The sequence below is a fragment of the Phalacrocorax carbo genome, chromosome 9 (assembly GCF_963921805.1).
Source record: "Phalacrocorax carbo chromosome 9, bPhaCar2.1, whole genome shotgun sequence".
In the NCBI taxonomy this organism is placed as follows: domain Eukaryota; kingdom Metazoa; phylum Chordata; class Aves; order Suliformes; family Phalacrocoracidae; genus Phalacrocorax; species Phalacrocorax carbo.
The window spans coordinates 31,971,138-31,992,163 of NC_087521.1; the positions used below are offsets into that span (position 1 = coordinate 31,971,138).

The 21,026-nt window shown below is 40.5% G+C and overlaps 1 protein-coding gene across 7 annotated transcripts in view; it reads right to left on the reverse strand.

Moving 5' to 3' along the window:
• The window catches only part of MNAT1 (MNAT1 component of CDK activating kinase), a 125,653-nt gene that overhangs the window by 70,306 nt on the left and 34,321 nt on the right, over nt 1–21,026 (reverse strand). For 4 of the 7 annotated variants that reach the window (XM_064460987.1, XM_064460991.1, XM_064460992.1 and 1 more), the window contains 4 exons: nt 17,938–18,090; nt 16,215–16,288; nt 7,297–7,400; nt 2,978–3,118 (listed from right to left, as the gene is read on the reverse strand). In XM_064460987.1, coding sequence (XP_064317057.1) covers nt 2,978–3,118; nt 7,297–7,400; nt 16,215–16,288; nt 17,938–18,090 — 472 coding nt within the window. Of the gene's footprint in view, nt 1–2,977; nt 3,119–7,296; nt 7,401–16,214; nt 16,289–17,238; nt 17,413–17,937; nt 18,091–20,293; nt 20,464–21,026 lie in introns of all 7 variants that reach the window. The other 3 variants (XM_064460989.1, XM_064460988.1, XM_064460993.1) reach the window with 2 other exon arrangements.

The following is a 21,026-nucleotide window of genomic DNA, read 5'->3' on the forward strand; positions in this document are numbered from 1 at the left end:
CAATATGATAATACCATAAGTAATACCTGTGAAAAACTGTGAATCTCCTCAGTCACCAGGATTTAAGCACCAAAGGTAAAATTCTCTTCTTGGTAGAGGAAAGACCCAACATCTCTACCTGCACCACACAAAAAAATTGTCTTAAATTTTCTCTTGCTACCCAGTATGGGGCAGGAGAATCATGGGAAAAAAAAAAAAAAATTACCAAGACCCAGGTCAAGTGGGCTGTAGGTTCCCAATGCCAGGTGATGCATCCAAAAGGGATGATTCAAAACCAACAGGTGAATTTGTCAGCTTCCCACCTTCCTTGACACTCACAATCCTGCTGAGTTTTGCCACTAGTATCACTGTAGCCAGAACTTAATCCTTGTTGGTTTAGCACAGTACCAGCAACCACAGATAGGAACTTTTTTTAATGTAATTCTTTACACTGCTACTGCTGATGCATACTTTTGCTGCATTTCTCAATTAAGTTTTACTTATGATCAGCTTCATTTTCAGATTTGCAGCACAGCATTAGAAGGATTTCAGAGAGCATAGGAAATTATTTGTTTAACAACTGCTTGTTTTTCAGATACTTTTAAGTCATTATACAAACACTTCAGTGCTGGTTTTATAAACCTTTGGTATTACAAAACAAGTTTTGGCTCAAATTTAAGTTGACAGTGCCCCTTCATAAACACAGGCGCAACTTAAAGTTGCATGGTTTCCTTCCTCAGCCTTTAAAAAAATCACCTTTCTGTTGCTTTTAGAATATTAAGATATTTTTTAAAAGTAACACATATACAAGCACAGTTAAAACTACCTATTTTTGTCATATTTTATGGATTATTTATAACCATTCTTTCCTCAAGCCATCTGGTGAAGTAGGTTTCCAGTAAACCAACTGCTACATTAAAAAAAAAAAAGCCTAAACACACACCCGCACCACCGGTCACCAGTAAATTAAGAGTGTGTTTTAGAATAGGATTGACATGTTGGGAAACAGTTCAAAATCCTTATTCTGAGCCATTAAATTCAAGTTCATAGTGGAGTGTTTAGTAATTGATCCACCACTCTAACTACTCCTAATTGTGTGGATTGTATGCACTTCTACCTCTAAAGTGAAAAGAGGCTTCTGGATGCAAAGTTAGAGACTTGAGGGATTTTCAGAGAACCTTTCTGCTCATCCCTGCCTTTGTCTATGCAAGAAATAAAACAACAGCTCCTTTTGGCAAAACCAGTGACAGGTTGCCAGGACGCCAGGCTTAGGAAAAGGCAGCTCTTCAGGAGAGACCCTGAAACTCCTGAATTGCACATCGATGCTCGCTCTCTACGCCAGTGCCTTCTGCATTGGTTCAAAGAGGACCTCTATGCTTTCAAGAAAAGTAAAAAAGCATCCATATCTTCAATAAAAATTTATAATATAAAGCAATTACAAAGGAATTAATGCTATATTGATGTGAGTTAAACTGAAATAAGAGAGAAATTCTGATTTAAATCTCCCAGGCAGCTTTAAACCACACTGACCTAGCTGCACACATGTAGGCATGCATACATCCTTCTCCTTTTTTCTGATTTCCTTCAAGGTTACACACACTGTTCTCATGGGTGTCAGAGCATGTGAATGTGTGTGCATGCATGTCTCTACACACACAGGTATTAAAAAAATTGAGACGTGAATCTTGTTTAAACAAGACATTTATTGAACTTCTCTATGCCCACACACCATCACTGCATTTCAGATGAAGAATCAGTAGTAAATTCAGCAAAAGACAAGATTAACAGTTTCCAGAAGTAGCCTGAGCTTTTCTTCAGTTGTCTGTACATCCGTTGAATGATTCCAAGCTGTGTTCACTTCAGAAGGAGCAACTCATACATAAGAATTTTGCAGTAAGAGAACATGACACACTCAAGGCAAGAAATCTTTTTCGTCTAGTAGTTTTTGAATATGACCTATCATTTAGGTGCTCTGACTCAAAAAGGGTTGACTGATGCTTGAATAATTCATCAGGTTACTGTCCCCTGGTCCGCACCATCTCTGCACTGCAGAGGTGGCTGAGCTCATGAAATAGCTCCTGATTACTATTTTGCTTCAACACCCCAGATTATCAACCCCTGTTCAGGACTGCTTAACAAGCCAGTACTAGTAAGAGTTCACATTATGGCTGAACCAACTTAGTAGCTCCTCTCTACCCAGCTCAGAAATTGCATGATCAGCCATGCACCAAAGCAGATGTAACTGTCATCAGCTGAAGGCAAAACAAGCAGGCAGTTACACGGCCTCAGACATGACAGAACGTCACCCATCATATCTCAGGTTCAAGGCGGAGTAGTCACCGTATCAGCTATGCTAATGCAAGCCACCCTTGACCACAGAGTCTGTGGCGTTCATACTGTCAATGAATTAAGCAGAAATCTAGACTTTTATACTACCTCTTCCTCAGACATGCAGTCAGGTGTCAAGTAATAAGTAAACTCTTAGAGCAGCTGGACTCACTAAAGCAATTTCTGAAATACACCTCCACATGTCAATTAGCAACTAGAAAAAGAGCTGTCAGTGGAAGCTCACTAGGAAAAGAAATTAACAATAAAATCAAAACAGGTAGAACCAAGAAAATAGCCTTCTTCAAATACCCAGAAAATCTTCTGCATTCTTCTGTGCTAGAATCTTATAGAGGACTAATTTTGTGTTGAAACAGCCAAGAATGCTTTTAACTTCTAACCAGCACTGGATATTCTGGACCATGAATCCAATTAAGTCTATGAATCCCAGCAGCACTCTTCCTCCAGTCCTTAGCTTACCAAAACCAGAACTGTTTGTAACACTGAAATGAACAACAGGTGAGAGAACATTAACACACAACATGCCAGACATGGAAACAAAAAGGAGCAGATGTGTTAATTCCACACAGTTACCCATGGTATAGATGAATGTCAATGTACTTGCTGTTCGCTCTGCTACTGTGCATTCAAAGCCTCTGGTTTTGTTACTCACCAGATCATCCAAGAGTGCCTGCTTATTCTTCCTTTTTATCATCTGTTGTAGCTGTTCTTCTTTCTGTATGAACAGTCGCCTTTGTTCATTTTCCTGTCGCTCTACCTCTAAAGCTTCCTCCAGTTCTTCCTGCTCCCGCGTCTGAAATGGAAATGAGAAATCAACTCACAGCAATCTTCCACCTCGGGTGGGCAGAGCTCACCTGCAGCTCTACTGCCTAACAGAGGACCTAGCACAGACCAAGCAATTTTAGATAGAATTTTGAGGTGATTATGATGATTCTGCTTACTCATTGTCAAGTGCAAAGTTAGATTCCCCACCACCGCCCCTTGCCGCTCTCTGCAATTGGAAGTGACCATTTAGATCTTGGCTCTTTAAATGTTAGGCAACGACAGTGGGTTTTGCTTACACCTTTACTCTAAAATGAAGGCACCCCTCTCTGCTCCAACACATCCTACTTCTCAAGTGACCTAAGTGGGTGACTAAAAATACAGTCCCACAATACTGCTCCTGATCACCCCCCGATCCGCTGCATCTTGTGCGCAAAGTACGCTGTGTGCTTCTTAACAGTGGTATAGAAGACAAATAACAAAATACAAATCTGTGAATATTAAGAGAAGCTTATAAGCTATTTAAGCATGAACTGTAAAAAAGTCACATTCCCAGAATACGAGGAATTTTTCCTATAACTTGGACTGAAGTTATATGCCACAGGAGAAGAAAAGAAAGAAATAACTAGGACACAGTGGCTAGTTTTTGTTTTAGGACTTACTTCTTGCAAAGTCTTTTTTAACCTGTAAACTTTTAAGACATCTATATTTAAAAATCAGAGTGGAAGACAGAACAGGGGGGCTCAAAGGAGGGGAAAAAAGGATTACAGCTAAAGAACTTTATACAGAAGAGCGAATGAAAAGAATGTTAGTTTGTTGGTAAGAAGGTATAGGCCAGTAACATACAGAAAACATTTTCCATATCTTCCCCTCCAAAAATACTAAAGCAAAGGGAGATTCAATAAAAACAGAGATAATTAAAATTTTAAAACATAAATGAATGATTAACCCATGGAAGCAGTTTCAGCAAAACATTACTGCAGCCAAGAGCTTAGTAAAATCTGTTCTTGTAACAAGAAGACCCAGAAGTTATAGTAAAGCACAGCAATCTGCTATATGCCAGAGTATGCTGAAAAACATCCCTTTACCAGGCAGATCAAACCAATGGGCCCCAGTGAGGCCGTTTACTCCTGGACACAAGAGCTGAGAGGTCTCATCTCCTGCCACCGAGCCAACAGAAGATGCTTTCATTTTGTAACTAGCAGTAACACTGGTAAAGAGCTGGCCACCAACCAGTGACCACCTGAAACTCGATTCTCTTTGCATTTAATGAAAGGAGACAAACAGAAAAAATCCTCAAGTCGCTAACCGAGGTTATTTCTGAGAATGAAGGGATCTAGTTAGTTCAGTCAACAGAACTGAAGAGCTCAGGGCCTTTAAGACATTCCAAGCCTCTTCCACGTTTATGTATAAAGACTGCCTGGAATTTGCACTGAAACAGAAGAAAACTTGAAGGGAAGTGCTGACAGACTTAGTCTGAAGCAGCAGCCCAAAAAATTATAGTCAGAAGTAAGTAAACTGATATACAAACCCAAACCAGATCAGACTACAGGAAAAAGGAAGAATTATCACAAGTCACATGAAATTCTTTCTGAAAGGAAGACCAAAACAGTAAAACAGAAGAGAAACGCACTTAATAGGCAGCAAGGCTTGTGTTAAGCTTAAAGATAATCTACACATAGTCTCAACATCTAAAGAAATAAAGAGGATCACAGTGAAGCCCGGTGTAAACTCAAGACGACAAGTGAAAGAAGTAAATAAAAGTAATAATGTTTTGCCACATTCAAGAAAGGACAATCAAGAAAACTTAAACACAGACACATCATGGAGTTCAGACAAAACTATTTCAAGGCTGAACAAAGCAGCAAGTGAAGTTACTTCCTACCTTGTTACTAAATGTTTAACAAGTCACCCTATGACTGGAGAATAGCAGGCATTTAAGGAAAAAAAGGCATGTTTGGGAAAACTGTAATCCACTCAAAGCAAGGCTATATGCTGACTGAACTAACTATAACAAACATAAATTTATAATGACAAGAACTCCTTCTCTAAGAGTTCTTCATCTTTTTATCCAGACCTGTGTACTTAAACTTTTTCTGTGCTTCTTGCATCAAATCCAGAGATCTAACAGATGGGGGTTAGTACACGAGTAGCAAGATCATTAGGAACTGGCTTAGAAAGATTAAAAATACAGCTTGTATCGACAGAACAACTGGCAGTTATTCAAATCCTGAGGTGATAGGTTCAGTAACTTAATATTTTGATTTGTGAGAAAGAATTACATACTCAGGAGGACAGAATTAGCAGAAGTGAGAAGAAAATAACTTACAAGACCATGGATTTGAAGACATTAATCTGTTAGACACCAAAGTGGAGAAAACATGATGCACTATTTGATCACTACTGATTTTGAACGTCCCATATGACAGTGCTACAACAGAAGAAAAGGATCATCCATCTCAACACAGGAAAACAGTGTTCTTTTATAAGAGGCTGTTAAGATCTCTGCTACAATACTGCATTCAATGCTGGTCCCTTGTGCTTGCCAAACACAAACTCAAACTGGAAGAGGCAAAGGGTAACAAAAACACCAAGAGGGACAGAGAATATCTATATTCCTCAGAAGCAAACTATTGCAGTGGACAGAATAATTTACGTCAGTCGAAGAATGAGGGGACAATAACTGGCTATAAGAAGTTTAGGCAAGAAATTAGGACACCTTTTACCATTTAAGGAGTAAAGACATTCCAAAATCTGCCAAAAAGAGCTAAGAGAGTGAAAGTACCCTTTCAGCTTTTGGGACAGCAGTAAATTTATGGGCAAGATCATGCAGTTTTTGTAATAGCAACTGCGTCAAGTCTATTATTATGTTTCAATTGTTGAAAAAGAAATGAAAAAATGTCTCCAGATCTCCAGTAAGTCTGGATTCACACAGGCTTGTCCAGCTTCCACCAGACAGCCTCTAGCACGGCAAGACCACAGAGCACAGAAAACAGAAGGCCCAGGGGGCTTGGGTGGGTACAGAGTATTACTGTGCTGCTTGATACGATCACACAGCTAGTGCACAGGCTGTCTGCGAGTCACGCACATGAAGGGAAGGTAGGCTGCGGGCAAAGCACACTATTCTCATGGTGACCCTAGAGGCTGCACCTACATTGTAAAATAAGACATGTAGCCAAAGATTTGGCAGGTCTCTTCAAGCTCTGAAGCATAGGATATTGCACAGTGTCAGAGACAGGATAACAGATCATAGATGGACCCCTAGGGAAATTTCCTTGCCTTTGAAAGGAAGCGGTTCAAACAAACATTTTTCAGATTCCAATCTCCTCCTGTGAAATCCTAGAGCTAAAGAAATCACTGGGAGTTTTGCCACAGACTTCAGGGGAGTGAGGATTTCACCCCTACTGATTTGAAAGCAAGTCCTTAGTGCAACTGGAATACAAACACAAAACCTTGTTATGTCACTCTGGGCAGACATTTTCCTTCAAGAACCGATAACATTGTGTATTTTTATACTGAAAAAATATTTAACAGATTAAACTTTTCTTACAGAAAGAAAAGTTTGAAAGTTTATTTTTAAAGAACAAAATTATATCTGAGCCGTATTTTAAATTAATAAGTCTTCAATGAACCATGCATTTTGCATACAGATCATGTATACAATACTCCTGATGTTACTGTTATCAGCTCTTGAACAAAAGTTTTAATGTTTTGTTTTTTTTTCCAACATCTTTCATTTTAAATTTTGCATAAACCAGAACTGTGCTTTCCCTCAGTTTTACAACTCTCTCCTGGGAGCTTCATAATGTCTGCGTCTGGATTCCTTTTTTCCTCTGGATGAGAAAGGAATGATTGTCCTGGTATAGGAACGGACTTGGTCTCTCCTGGATATTGTCCAACAACGTTGCCAGCACGCATGTGGTGGTGATGTAGTAGATGCAGACTTTACTGCCTGTCCCTCTTTTTAAGCCCTTCCCAAAATAAAGTATTACTACATTTCAACTATCAATTTATTCTCTTTAAGCAGCACTAAATATCAGTATCGCAGAATATTAGTGTATTACAGTTTTTTAATACGAAGTGAAATCTGCATAGTGCCTTCAGCTTTGACTTGTTTTTAAGGTATTACAGAAAGTACTCCACTTTGAAAATCCTTTAATTCTTTAACAAATGAATAAGAATTGTAGGGGAGAGGAGAAGTTAACTAACCAGTTTTATCTTATTTTTCTGAATGACTTCTTTGTTATCCTTCTGGTACAGCTCCATTTTCCTTTTGGTGTTCTCCAAATCTACATTGTTGGTCAAGTTAAATACTGCATAAATATTAGAAAGACAGAAAGTAAAAGTATTAGGTTGGCATGCATGACTATGGCGAAGAAATACTACTCATGTTCTCTACCCTCTCTAGCACCAGATACAAACATTGCAATAATGGAATTTAAATAAGGCCTGTAAAGCAAGATACAATCTGCTAAATCACTGCAAACTTCAACAGAAGACAGCAGAGTTCCTTTAGGTTTATACATCTGTAGGAGATTAAAATTTCAGTTTTGCATCCCATTTTGTGATTCTGATAATGACACAGATGAATAATCATATTATTTGTAAACCATTGATCTTTTCAAGCAGCAGTTACACCTAAGAACACAGTGATTCCTACAAAATTAGACTAAACACATACATATTAAGATAATTTATGAAATGGAAGGACTTAATTTCTAACGAGTATTTAATGCACAAAGACTACAAAGACCGTTTGAATTCTCAGGTACACAAGTAATTTTCATATCATGTGATAACTTAAAAGGCATCTTTCTTATGAAGAATCTGCAGATGCGTCCAGATTAATAGGTTAAGTGATATTCTTTTGATGTCTACCAATAGTGTCAAACTGTATTTCACATATATGAGTAAGCAGGGTCAGCCAGCAAGCTCCATAGTTTAGCACAACATTCCCAATTATCTACACATGGCGTGGAAGATACCTCAAGAAACTGAAGAGTTTCTATCATCAACAGCTTGAAAGATGTAGATGGTTTGGATTATTAGTAATTTGATACAATGCCCGAGCCTTTCACCTCTAGGCCACTGGTTCAATTGTAGGTCGAGTGAATTCCAACTGAAAGCCATTATCACTGGGAAGTCGCTTGGTGATCACCATCCAGAGTGGATGCTGGGCTTATACACATGGCCTTAAAGCTATTGAAGGCTGCCAACATACAGCACTCAAAGCCTGGAAGAGCTTTGTCACGCGGCTACAGTAAATTTAAAAGAGCAGCAGAGAAATCTGCGCTGCCATTGATAAATCCTTCCCAACAAACCAGCAACATAGTGATTGTGCTAAGTCAAACCCCAAGGAAGAGAAGGAGGTTCTAGTAGAAATGCCAGCATGGAACATGGAAGGTTTTGGTTCAGTTCTCTCTTCCTAGGTTCTCAAGCTACTAGGGCCCAATGAACCCTGGGCACACGCACCAGTGCCAAGTCATTTGTATGTAAGGCTACTAGAGAGAAACAGAGGGAGAAGCACAAAGTCTGTTGTTATTTATCAGGATAGCACACATCTCAGTTTGGTAAAGATTATATCCCTTCTTTCATCCTCTCCACAGGTAACATAGCAGAAATGAGCTTTTAGGAGGGTTCTAGGTAAACCAAATCATGAATAGCCTAGAATGGCAAACCAGTTGAGAGCAGAGGAAACAGCAGGAAATCAAATCAGGGAGCAAATGGGGGCAGGGGAGAAAACTGGAAAGGTCCAAAATGCTGGAGTTGTGGGATACAACCCGGTTCTTCAAACCCAGCTGTATAGCAGCTCACTACTGCCAAAAGCAGGCAGTCCTGCTCTTACATCCCTCTTCCCAGGCACAGGTCTCGCCCTTTCCCCTGTGCTGACTCCAAGACTCCCTGGATGCTTTGCAGTGTCAACAGAAACCCTCCAGTAACCTGAGTAGGCTCAACAAAGGGGCTGAACAAGTGCCAGACATGGTGCAAGGGAAGCAATAAAAGTGAACATATTGGAATAGGAATACTCTTTTTCCAGGAGTACTGAACCACCATATCATCTTATTCTTATCAAAAATATCCAATCTTTCCTTGAACTGCAACAAAAAGGGCCAGGCAAGATACAACTGAAGAAAATAGTAACCTTAAGCAAACAACAAAATGCTGCATTTTTCCCCCCCCTTTTTTTCCAAATAATGAGCAATATCAAGAGGGCTGACATTTTAATTCAGCCTGGCTCCTAAATCAGCTGAACTCTTCCACCCCCACCCATCATCCTCACTTCAGAAGGAATTGCTGAGGTGGAGGCTGGGTTTGCGGTTTAAGCATTTGGTTGGGAATCAACATCTGAGTTCAGTTTCCAAATTTGCTGCTGTGCCTGGGCAGATCACTGGGCCTCTACACTGGAGGAACCCACCAGTAAGAACCAGGAGTAGGGGAATAAAGCTTCCCTTCTCTTATACATCATCTGCTGTGTCTCTGTACTATAGCTATATGCAGCACCTATCTCCATAATCTTGATCTTATCTCAGGTGGAACCTCAGGGCACTGCTATAATCCATCAGGCATTGGAACAGGCTGCCCAGGGAGGTGGTAGAGTTGCCATCACTAGAGGTATTTAAAAGACATGTAGACGCAGCACTTCAGGGCATGGTTTAGGAGACAGTGTTGGGTTGACAGTTGGACTTGATGATCTTTAATCATGATGATGATCTTTCCCAACCTTAATGGTTCTATGATTATATAACCCAAACAAGCCATTCAAAAGTTCAGCTCCTTGGTTTTTGGAAGCAAGTTACCCACTGCCAATGTATTTTTTTTTTCTCTCCAAGAGGTGTAAAAACACTTTCTGGTTGTAGCAACATTTCCTTAGTAAAACACATTATTTTAGCCCAAATATTTAGGATTTTAGTGGAGATTTGACCTCCAAATTTCCAGCCTACAGTTCCCAGCTGACAAGCAGCTTAATATTTGAGTATTACGGCAGAGAAGAATTGTCATGTGAAAATGCTGGCATACAATCAGACCAGGGCTCTGCAATGACAGCAGCTGCATGGGAATGTCAGCACTTCCTACAACTTAAATCCACACATCAGCTCTCTTAAACTCTTCAATGACGACACAAGAAAGAAATAGCATATGGGACATGCTGTGCTAGCAGGATGCCCAGATGCCACCTTCAGGTGCAAGAGGAGGAGCAAGATGAGATGCCAAATGCCTTTAGGCTCCTGAACATCTTGGGTATTTCTCCAAAAATAATCCAGCAATAAGCTGGTGATCTAGGTTTTGCAACTATTGCTGCCTGCAGTGTTTGGGCTTCACATGCCCCCACCCCCACTTCTCAGTTATCTTTAATAGGTCCAGCGAGTCACAACCTAGGTTTGCAAAACAAAACCCGTAAGATTTAAAAATCATACTGGGGAAAGTAGGCAAATTTTAGACATGTGCAGATGCCTGCCTTTATTTAGAACTACTTACAAAAGCAGGTTTATTTTACTACTTGAAATGAAGTAACATTTCCATGTAAGAGATATGTTTCTGCATCAGTATTTAAGAAATCTTCAATACCCACCTGCATAGCCACCTTAAACGCCCACTGTTTTGCTCACAGCAAGGGGAAATAAACCATCTTTCACCTTCTGTTTTCCTGCTGCGGCTGGAACCAAACCACAGGTAAAACCCTCTCAACAGTCAGATCTGCTCATACCATGTCAGTCTTGCTCTAGTCTGTCACTTGAGCACATGGTAGCACACCAGCAATCAGAAAGATTCATACTTCCAGCACCCTCAAAGGCCAGAGCAGATTCCTCCCACTGAATACTGACTCACAGTCATTGAAGATGAACATTATCTTGGTCCTAAGTATCTGCTCCTCAACACTAAGTTGTCCACATTTGAAGACCTAAAAATACTGAAGAGCTACATTTTGTTGGAACAGTGCTAGGACCTGGATGTCTCTATATCAACATCAGTGTCAGTAGTCCTTTAATAAATGAAAAGTATATCTTCCCTCCTACAATAAACACCCCAGCAGCAAAACAACCTATGGTTTTTGACACTGCATGGTTATCAGTGGCCAACCAGCCAACCAAAACATCTTCCAACATATTTTCAACTATATTTTTCATGAGCTTCAAATGTCTTTTCATCAATATTCAGAGAATACAAACTCTTGCCATTATATCCTCGCAATTACAGCTCGCAAGTCCATTTTGTAATGGGCACTAGGCCACAAAAAATTATTAAGAGATTATTTCTTTCTCTTCTCCCTTGTCCCCTCCACAAGTTACGTGGCATTTAAAAACCAACAAGTATCAAATCAAGGAACACAGTCACTAACAACACGTTACCTTTTACATAGCTAGGACTATGCAATTTTTATTACTTTGGTCTGCTTTGAGTTTTGCCAGAAATTTATTTTAAATATGATTCTTTCAAATATTGCCTTTCTAAAAAAATACAACAAAACAAGTTATAAAACTAGAAGAACCAGAATGAGTTAAAAAAACCTGACTCATATGCTACACCTACCCTGAAAAAATATTGGTATAGATCTGAATATGACTGGCAAAGCAGATGGCTACTTTGAAAAGGTTTCAAAGAGAAGACAGACTTATTTTTGTCCATGTTGAAATATAGCATAAGCCGATATAAGAGGCCTGAAACCCTTCAGGGGAAAGAAACAGAAGCTGTTTTGTATGCAACAATTCTTTTATCTACTTATCCATCTCACATTGGTTGGTTTATAAAATGACTTGCCTTGAGACATCTGTTGAAGTATAACAGGAAGACTATTGTGTTTTTCTGAAACTTTTCATTCTATTTAGGTAAAACTCCCTACTTCTGAGATTCAGCCTCTACAGGGAGACTTTCGCTGCTTTTCAAAACAACAACATTCATTATGCAATTCTACAACAAATGGAAAAATATTTTCCTAGTTATAAAAGAGAAAAGACAAAAATTTTAATTATATGGCACAATAACTTGTCCAGAGCCACAGCACTATGAATGAACGTCACTCCACTGCAGCACTTAAAGTCCATCAAAATCTCCCTGTTTTAGTCTGACATACTGCAAATTTTCTGAGGCTTCTCTCCTCCTACTTCCTTAAACATCACCATGTAAAAATACTCGCTATTCAACTGTTAGGAACTTTCCCTCTCTGGCAAGACAGCACTAATTACTCTGATGACAGTGTTTCAGCTGCATTGCTGATATGAGCCCACTGAAAACTTTCAAATTAGTAAGTCTTAGTTTGTTATAAGCAATATTCCTCCCACCCTGCTACAAACAACTCCTTGATCACCATCTTCATAAACCACCAGCTAAAGACCAGGAATGGCACAAGAGCAACTGCTTTCGGCAGAGCACTATGAAGGAAGACACAACAACATCCTCAGTGTGGCTGGCGTGTCCAAAGCTACTGCAGCACCTTCTGTTGGTGCTTTCAATGCCTGGGCCAACCATTGCCCCTGTACTTTTAAGAGAGGTAGGAGCAGGGTGAGGGGGAGAAGAGATGGAATAGATTTTAACGGGCCCCTTCCAACCAACATTTCTGTGATTATAACGAAATAATTATCAGAAACAAAACAAAACCTACAGCTAAGCCAGAAAAATCTAGTTAGGTATTAATAATTACTTCTGTTTGTCATCAGATGTCTTTTATTAGGACAATAATTTTCCAGAAAAATACCTTAGCATAGTAATAAATGATTGAAACCATTCAACCCCATCAGTGTAATGAAAATATAATTTTGGCTGTAACAGTGTGGTACTGAAATCTCTGTTCAGATAAGATGACTGAAATGGATCTTTGATAAAGCTGCCCACTTTCCAGCTGGGTTATTTGCATTGTCAGGTCCAGCAACACCATCCTCGTGCACACACAGAGGAAAAAAACCCACAAGACAACAAACAACACAACCCACAAACTATCACAGATACCAAAATCCTTTCTATCCAAAGATCACTTGCAAGATAAACATTCTGAGCAAGACAAGTCACTAAGCAGCTAGTATTGCATGAAGTCTTAGAGGAGTAACGAGATACAGGAATCCAAAGGGCACAAATACAGTAGTCTCCTTCCAAGTTGAATGTACTGAATGCTTTTAAAAAGCAATAATTACTATTAACAATTGTGTTGCGGTAATGCCTAGAGGCCTCATTCAGGTATCAGGAGAACGGTGCCAGGCAGTGAGTATCCTGGGAGGCAGACCCTGCACCAGGTTTTGAAAAACCAGCTATGGAGATCCTCTGGGGAAGAAGAAAACCTTCTAGGAGAGAGCAAAATTTGCTGATGTCCAGAGATTGTAACACATAGCAACACTCTAAGCTTTACCCTTGCCCCTCTCATCATATGGGCATAGACCTGAATTACTCCCAAAGATGTTGTCTACACTTTTCCCAAAGGTAGGTTTTAACCCTTTCACTTTATTTTTCTTCCTAGTGTTAATGGCAACAAACTGTGTTTACAATGTTCTCAAATTGTCCAACTGATTTTTCTTCTGGGGAAAACTTGCTTTAAAATGTGGTTTCTATTTAAAGCCTTGTAGAACACATTTTAGCCCAAAGCATTATTTAGTAGCTACATTCTAGACCACTTCAAAAATGTGTTTTTTATAAAAGAAATCTTAAGAGGTGACTGCCCTAATGTTTGTTTGACCTTTCCCTCTCACACTTTTGCTGTACCGCCCAACTCTTTTCTTTAAATAGAAAAAGTCTGTAGGTATAACAATCCTGATATGAAGGAGAGAAAATGTGTTCCAAGTGAGGTCATATCTCACATCAATGGAACAAGACAGTGCAATTGCTGCAAATGTTGGAGCTGACCTACCTGAAATATCTGGAAAAACTATCAGAATTGTGCCAGGGTCACATGAAGTATACTTACACAGGATGTTTATATTTTGTCTCTTCATTTAATCCCCTACAACAACTTAGAACACAAAACTTACCAGCAAAAAGAAAAGAGGGTACAGCTGCACTTTGACCCTCCCACAGAAAAACTGAAAATTTGGGGCGGGGAAAGGGAAATCCAGTTCTCTGGCTCCCTAGCTTCCTAACCTGGCAGCTTGAACAACCACCACCAGCTACTGCCAGCCTGCTGCACATCGGCCGCAGGCGGCAAAACTTTGCTCTGCATTACTACAACCTTTCTTTCCCTTCTTGCAGCCCAGTTTTTCTACATGCACAAGTGAACAGGAAATTCACATACAAACAGAAAAAAAATTAACTACGCTCAGCAGTAACGTGAAATAACCAGCGGTGCAGACACCTTTAACACATTGTTCAGCCATGCCCCCACCCAACATGCACAGCGAAAACACTGGAAGAAGTCATGCTACTGCTACGTACCAGACAACTGTCAGGTGAAGAACTCTGCCCAGGAGTGCAGGCAGGGAAGGGCTTGGGGAGATGGGAACAATCTTCTAAGTTTGAAAGCAACATGTGTGCAAAGAGCTTTGTTACCAGAGAAAGGAGAACAGGGCTTGAATTCTTACCCAAGGTTTTGTTCTTGAATCTAACAAGCCCTCCAGCTTCCGGATCTGCCCAAGTTAGTAGATTGCAAATGAACCCTTTGACAGTGAAAACTAAACGCCTTCCGACTGCACCCTTTCTTCCTTCTCATCACCCTGGCTGCTACATGAAGAAACCAGAAGGTAGTCGTACTTTCTATTCCTTTTACTATTTTAAGTGTCCGTTTTGGGCAACTAACTCCAATTCCTAACAACTCTATCTATTGAGCTTGTACATTATGCATTTGCAGGGCCAGAACAATTACAGACAAATTCACTCTTCTTCACAAGGTTATGAAGACCAGCCATGAACTCTGCTGCTTCTAAACTGAGTTACCAATGCAGGCTCTGGAACCATTTGAAATTTAACAACCTAATCCCAAGAGCTGGAGAATCACAACATTCTGCAAAAATTGATGAGATTCAGGCAACTCCCTTGTTGCAGATGCCGAAAACGCCTCTAACAGCAGTAAGTAGGAAACCTATATTTAATGCTACATAAATAAAAAATAGTTTTCCTTTCCATGAGCACACAGATTCTTCCAGGATCCTCTGGCTAAGATGCAGCCATTCTTTCTACTCATTCTCTCCTTCCCCCGCACCATCCAGAAAATATACAAACAGAACTACACCCACATCATCTCCTCCAGATATTTGGACCAGTATGAGTGTGCCTGGTGTTCCCCAGCCACACAATTTAGCCTTCCAGCCTCAGCCTTCTAATGCCAACAAAAACATGATACATTACTCACAGCAGTGAGTGTACTGGATACATTTCTACAAAACACCACAGTGCAATGAGAAGCGAGAGCTCCTTTGAGAAACCGAAGGGGAGTGACATCTCCCTGTTTTCTTTCAAATCACATTTACTGCCCCTGTGCATGTTCTAAGCCACCTCTTCTTCCTCCAGGACAAAAAGAGAAAAGCTTCAGAAGCTCATAAAATCCAAGAAACAAACCATTCAGGAGTCACTCCTTTGAATACATCCTTGTTTTCCTAAGCAAAATCCATCACTCCACCATAAATCGCAAGTCACCCTTACTAAGAAGAAAATAAACTCTGTCTATGACATAGTCCCTTCCCAAAGGGCAAAGTTCTGCTTCAACTAATCCAAAGAGAAAGAAATCAATGTCTGTTCCTAAACCTTCTCCTTCTGCAAAGCAGCATAAATGCTACCACAGTGGTATGTAAGGTCATTAGCTTCAAAGCAGCTTCAACTACTGTACTTGCAGAAGCAAAAATGATGAAAGACACCATATGGCTTCAGTCATGGTAGATAAAGCTAATGAAGGCATATAATGGAAATTTCAGTTTCTTTTCTCTTTGTTTAATCTTCACCAACAGTCCCCTGCAAGCCTTTCTTTTCTAGCTATAAAGCAGTACTTCCTCTTTGAATCATGTTTTTTCTCTGGCAGATAAAATGTTGTACTTAACGATGGCCTACAGTTCAGCAAATATGATTAAAAATGTACAGAAAAGTAGTAATTAGATAAACATCTGATACTATGATAAATCCTATTGCAGAAACTCATTCTCATAGGCAGCTGAGTCAGAAGGTAAAAGCCTATGGTCTCATGAGTACAGCACATCAAAAATGCAAGCATTAAGACTTACCAATTTCTTCTATTTCTTCCAGGAAATCATTATATTCACTTAGACTGGGAAAGTCATCCTCTCTTTTATTGTATCTTTGAGAGAAGAGAAACAAGCATTTATATGACACACAAAGATGCAACTGCAATTCAACAAGGCTCTTGCTGCAAGCATATTAAGTATCGACTTAGTTTTATCAACTATGTGCTTTGTAGCTCCCACACTGGCCAACATACAGAATCTTTAAAAGGAGACAGAGTTTCAAAGGAAAGGAGACAGCCTGGCATATATCAGTGCTACCTTTGCCTACTGTTTGATGATTCCTTTCCCAGGGTTACAGGTAAACAGGAGCACAGAGGCTAGGATATACTAACTCCAAGCCAGCCCACCAGCATGAGAAACCTGTTAGCAGAGACAACAGTAACACCCACAATAAAAGCTTTTCTAGAAGTTATCAGAAAAGGGAGTTTGGCTTTGTGCCAACAACAGAAAGCATATGTCAGCAGCAAACTGAAAATGCTACACAATTATCTTATTTCATATCAATAGGCTATTCCAGAACTCATTTATCCAACTCTTGATAGCTGGAAAAAGTAAAAAGATGAAGCGACAACTGGCTAGAACGTGGACAGCCTCTAAAAGTCAAGACATGCAGGCTTTCTTTCCAAGAAAATATAAAGCTGAGATTCTGCCTGCTCTGTGCACCAAATACTAATCCCGAGAACTCCAGCCAAATTCCAGTCTGGGGACAGTTTTTCTTCCTACCAAAAACTAATCTGGCAAATCCAAGTGGGGCCAAGCATTTTACAATGTTTTCTGTTCTAACTACACTTCATTCCACATTTAGTCAACTAAGTTGACTTCATTTCAGTTTGACTTTTGTTAACTTCAGTCAACTTTGTAATCAAACATCAAAATTATTACTACTTTCCACATCAACACCTTGGTATTCAATTACACTATTTCCCCAAATCTCTGCAACACCATACAATTCATCTAGTATTGTATGAAGTCTTAGATAAAGGCTGCCAAGCTTACAATTTACCTGCACCTTCATTTTTGCACACACAACTCTCTCCAGGTTTGTTACGTTCCATCAGACCCTCTTCTACCAAAACATCAATTGGCTCACTGATTTTCCTTATAAAATGTTTCTTGGCCACAAGGAGCGAGATGCAATTTTAGACCTCATTTATCTCCATTCCAAGGGCTCTCAAATCTGCGTGACAGATGAGTAACACAAGGCTTGTAAGGAAGCATTTCCACTAACAATTGCTGTGTGAAGTAGGAAACAATGTGAACTTAGCTTCTCTTTTGTCCATTTTCATTTTGAAGGGAACTAGCTTTCAACTCTCAGAACAGGTCCCCAGGGAAAAAACCAATCAAGGTCCTGTTTCTTGCCCCACTCCCATGTTTATCCCCACAAAGGGAAAGTAGCTGTAGCCCTTAATATCTGATCATTTCCATTTAGGAGGCAAGTCTTTGCCAAAGGAGGCCACATAGAAACACCCAGCATTTTCTAATGCTAAGCAGGAATCCCTCAAGGCTAAGTTGAGAATTCAGTCCTCAGTCGTTGCATAAAATCAGATTCTCTGAAATCCCTCCATGTTAAATGGAGTCAAGTTTTATGGGTTGTCACTTAAAAAATGGACTTTTTCCTCTGGGTAGTACAGAAGAGATTTTTTTTTAAAACAGCAATCCATGAAACACTTCCACCTTCTGGTATTTAGCTGGTGACACTCACATTTTCAGCACTTTCTTCCGAATTTCCACTTCCTTGTCAACAGCAGGATCCTCAAAGAGCTGTACCCTGAAGTTACTCTTCCGCAGGGGGGTATCGCACTCCTGGCAATTCCCAGCTCCTCTCACAAACAGCAGTTCCACACAGCTCTCACATCTGCAGGGAAAAAAAGAAGGGGTACAAAGGCAGATAAATGTTAAACAGTAACTGAAACACAGGATTGTCCCTGTTTTTTCTTTTTTCCATACACACACACAAACACTCTAAATACACAGTGCATCTCCCCTTGATTTCACTATTTATTCAGCACCCAACAGTGGCAAGGAGGCAAGGGCTCGCCACCATGGCTGAAACAATCTCAGCAGCACAAATGCATTTATTCTCCCTGCCCAAACATCTGGCCTCTTTGCTGAGACTGAAAGTTAATCCAAACTCAATGATGGGCTTTGTGTCAAGGGGAAGCTTGTTTAGAATCAAACTCATTTCATGTGGACCGAACTGCAATATCCTCATTTACTCTGAGCACTACCTTGCTGCACAAAAAGCCCCATTTATTTTCTTGATGCCATTCACAGTGCAAGGTACTACTTAGCACACCCAGAAATACAAATCTTGCCCACAGCCTTCCAAGCATCTACCAGTACTACCATGGAGGATCTGCTAGAACAAACCTGAGCTAAATTTCAGCCCAACACCGCTAGAAGAATCAAAATGACATTTTAACCAGCAATCAGCATTATGCAGCTTTCTTGTGCCTTCTGTTAATGCTTTTTAAATTGCACGTAAAATATAATTTACACAGAGGCTGCACAGAAATAAACCAAAAATACCTTTCTTGTTTATTTCTTTTGTCTTAATGAATATTTCAGATTTTAACAAGATGCTTACTGACCAGTCAGCTGGCATTTAATAAAGGAAGAACATACAACAAGAAAACCAATTTTTAAAAAAAAAGTACTTGGGTGCTAATAATGTGCAAATTTCTAGCAGAGGACAACACCTGCTGCAGTCATTTCCTACTGCTGGGGAAACAAGGGGGTGTCTATTTATAGCTTTGCTATATTGAAGCCAAAAACAGTTGTACATTAAGGGCTAAGCTGTATTGTGCCTTCAGAAACCCAGCACAAAAGCTAAACAAGTTAAGAGGAACAATTCTGACATGGTTGCAAAGGTTCTTAAAACTTTCACTCTGCTGACCTACCCACAACTAAACTGGTTCCAGTACTTACAGAGGCAGAGCTGGCTAGAGCCAACTAGTTTTACCCAGCTTCTGTTTTCAAGATTAGAAAGTGCAAAACAAATGCAATTGTATGTTACAATTTAAAAAAATAAAAAGAGAATTTTTTGGTTGTTGTTAACATAAGTAGAGCTACAGTTTAAAAATGCATCTTGGCATAGCAGCTGCCAATGTTAAAGAGCAAACCTTGATTTTACTTGGACATTTTCCTGCTCCAGAATCCCTCTAGTCAGAAAACCAAGCCCATTTAAACACAATTTATCTGGGAAGGGAAAGATCAAACCTCTTAGCACACTAGCCCTGAAATTCAGAAGTTACTGGGACAGCAACTCAAGAAGTGTGCTTCTTTATGAAGGAATTTTAGCTCACGACTATGGTAGGAGGAACACTAAATGCACAAGAGAAGGCAAGGCAGGGAAAGGGTTTTCTCCTTCCTCCCCCAACCTGTCTGTGCCTGCAACAGCCCAGTACATAAGGACAGTTTCACCGTCTCTTTCGTTTTGGCAGCTCTTGCTGTTTGTACATCTTCTCAACACAGCAACTGAAGCACAGCAAAAAACCCTGCCTCCTCTTTCCTATTTAAGTTATAGAAAAGGGAGTGTGAACCTACAGAACTTGGCAGGTGGATCCAAGTGCAGGTGTTTGTATTGTGTTTCTTTTTTTTACCTTGGTGTTGCCTAAGGACCAACAGAACAGGGTCTCTATGTGCAAGATATTATGCACAGACAGTAGCACCTGAAACTACTTCACTTCCCCCCACCCCTTCCCTAAATCATTTCAAGTTTACACAGGACTTGACTATGGAAAAAATCCCTCCTTGGAAAAGCACTTTGTACAAGTGCTTCAATGCCTTACCAAACTGGAACCAGTGTTTCTAAGGCTGGAAAATATCTTTCCATACAAAAAAAAAAGATGAGTCAACACCTTACTATGGGAATCCCACATCAGGTGATCAAGTTCTTTCTCACTCAGTCGTGCATGTCCGCCCTTATATTTATTCACAGATTCTGAGTTCAAAAGCAGTTATATAGGACGAGTCAAGGGCAGAAACGGACTTTCCAAATCCTGCCTCCTCTCCATCTCCAGCTAGATTTAATATACACAGTTAGATCCCAAGCTTACTTCCTAGCAGGTCTGTCATTCTTGTCTCCACAAAACGCAGATGCTTTCCCAGCCATGGCAAACATGTTTGGTCACACATTTCCATCTCATTCTTGAGGAAGGTAAAAAAAGCCATCTCCTGAACCCCTCTCAAACAAGTTCCTTATGGTTTTGCTGCAGACTGCTAAAGTCTAAACATAGGCAAACAACAGGAAGGCAGATTTCAGTAAAGGTGGGTTTTATAAATTATTTCACATCTTGAAATGAAGATTTCAAACCTGACTCAACAGAATTTTACCTCACACTGCAAAATGTAAAAATACAGCATGACTTTTGTTTGGGGTTTTTTTTGGTTGGTTGGTTTTGGGTGTGGGTTTTTGGGGTGGGGGTTTTGGGGGGGGGGGGGAGGGGGAGGGGGGGAAGGGGCGGGGCGGGTGGTTGTTTTGTTTTTAAAGAGATGCAGCAATTTATGGGACTTCAAAGATACCCAGCCCGTGCAAGAGGCAGGCGCCCCCGTGCAAGAGGCAGGCGCCCCCGTGCAAGAGGCAGGCGCCCCCGTGCAAGAGGCAGGCGCCCCCGTGCAAGAGGCAGGCGCCCCCGTGCAAGAGGCAGGCGCCCCCGTGCAAGAGGCAGGCGCCCCCGTGCAAGAGGCAGGCGCCCCCGTGCAAGAGGCAGGCGCCCCCGTGCAAGAGGCAGGCGCCCCCGTGCAAGAGGCAGGCGCCCACGGCAGCACAAGACACCCCAACATATAGCT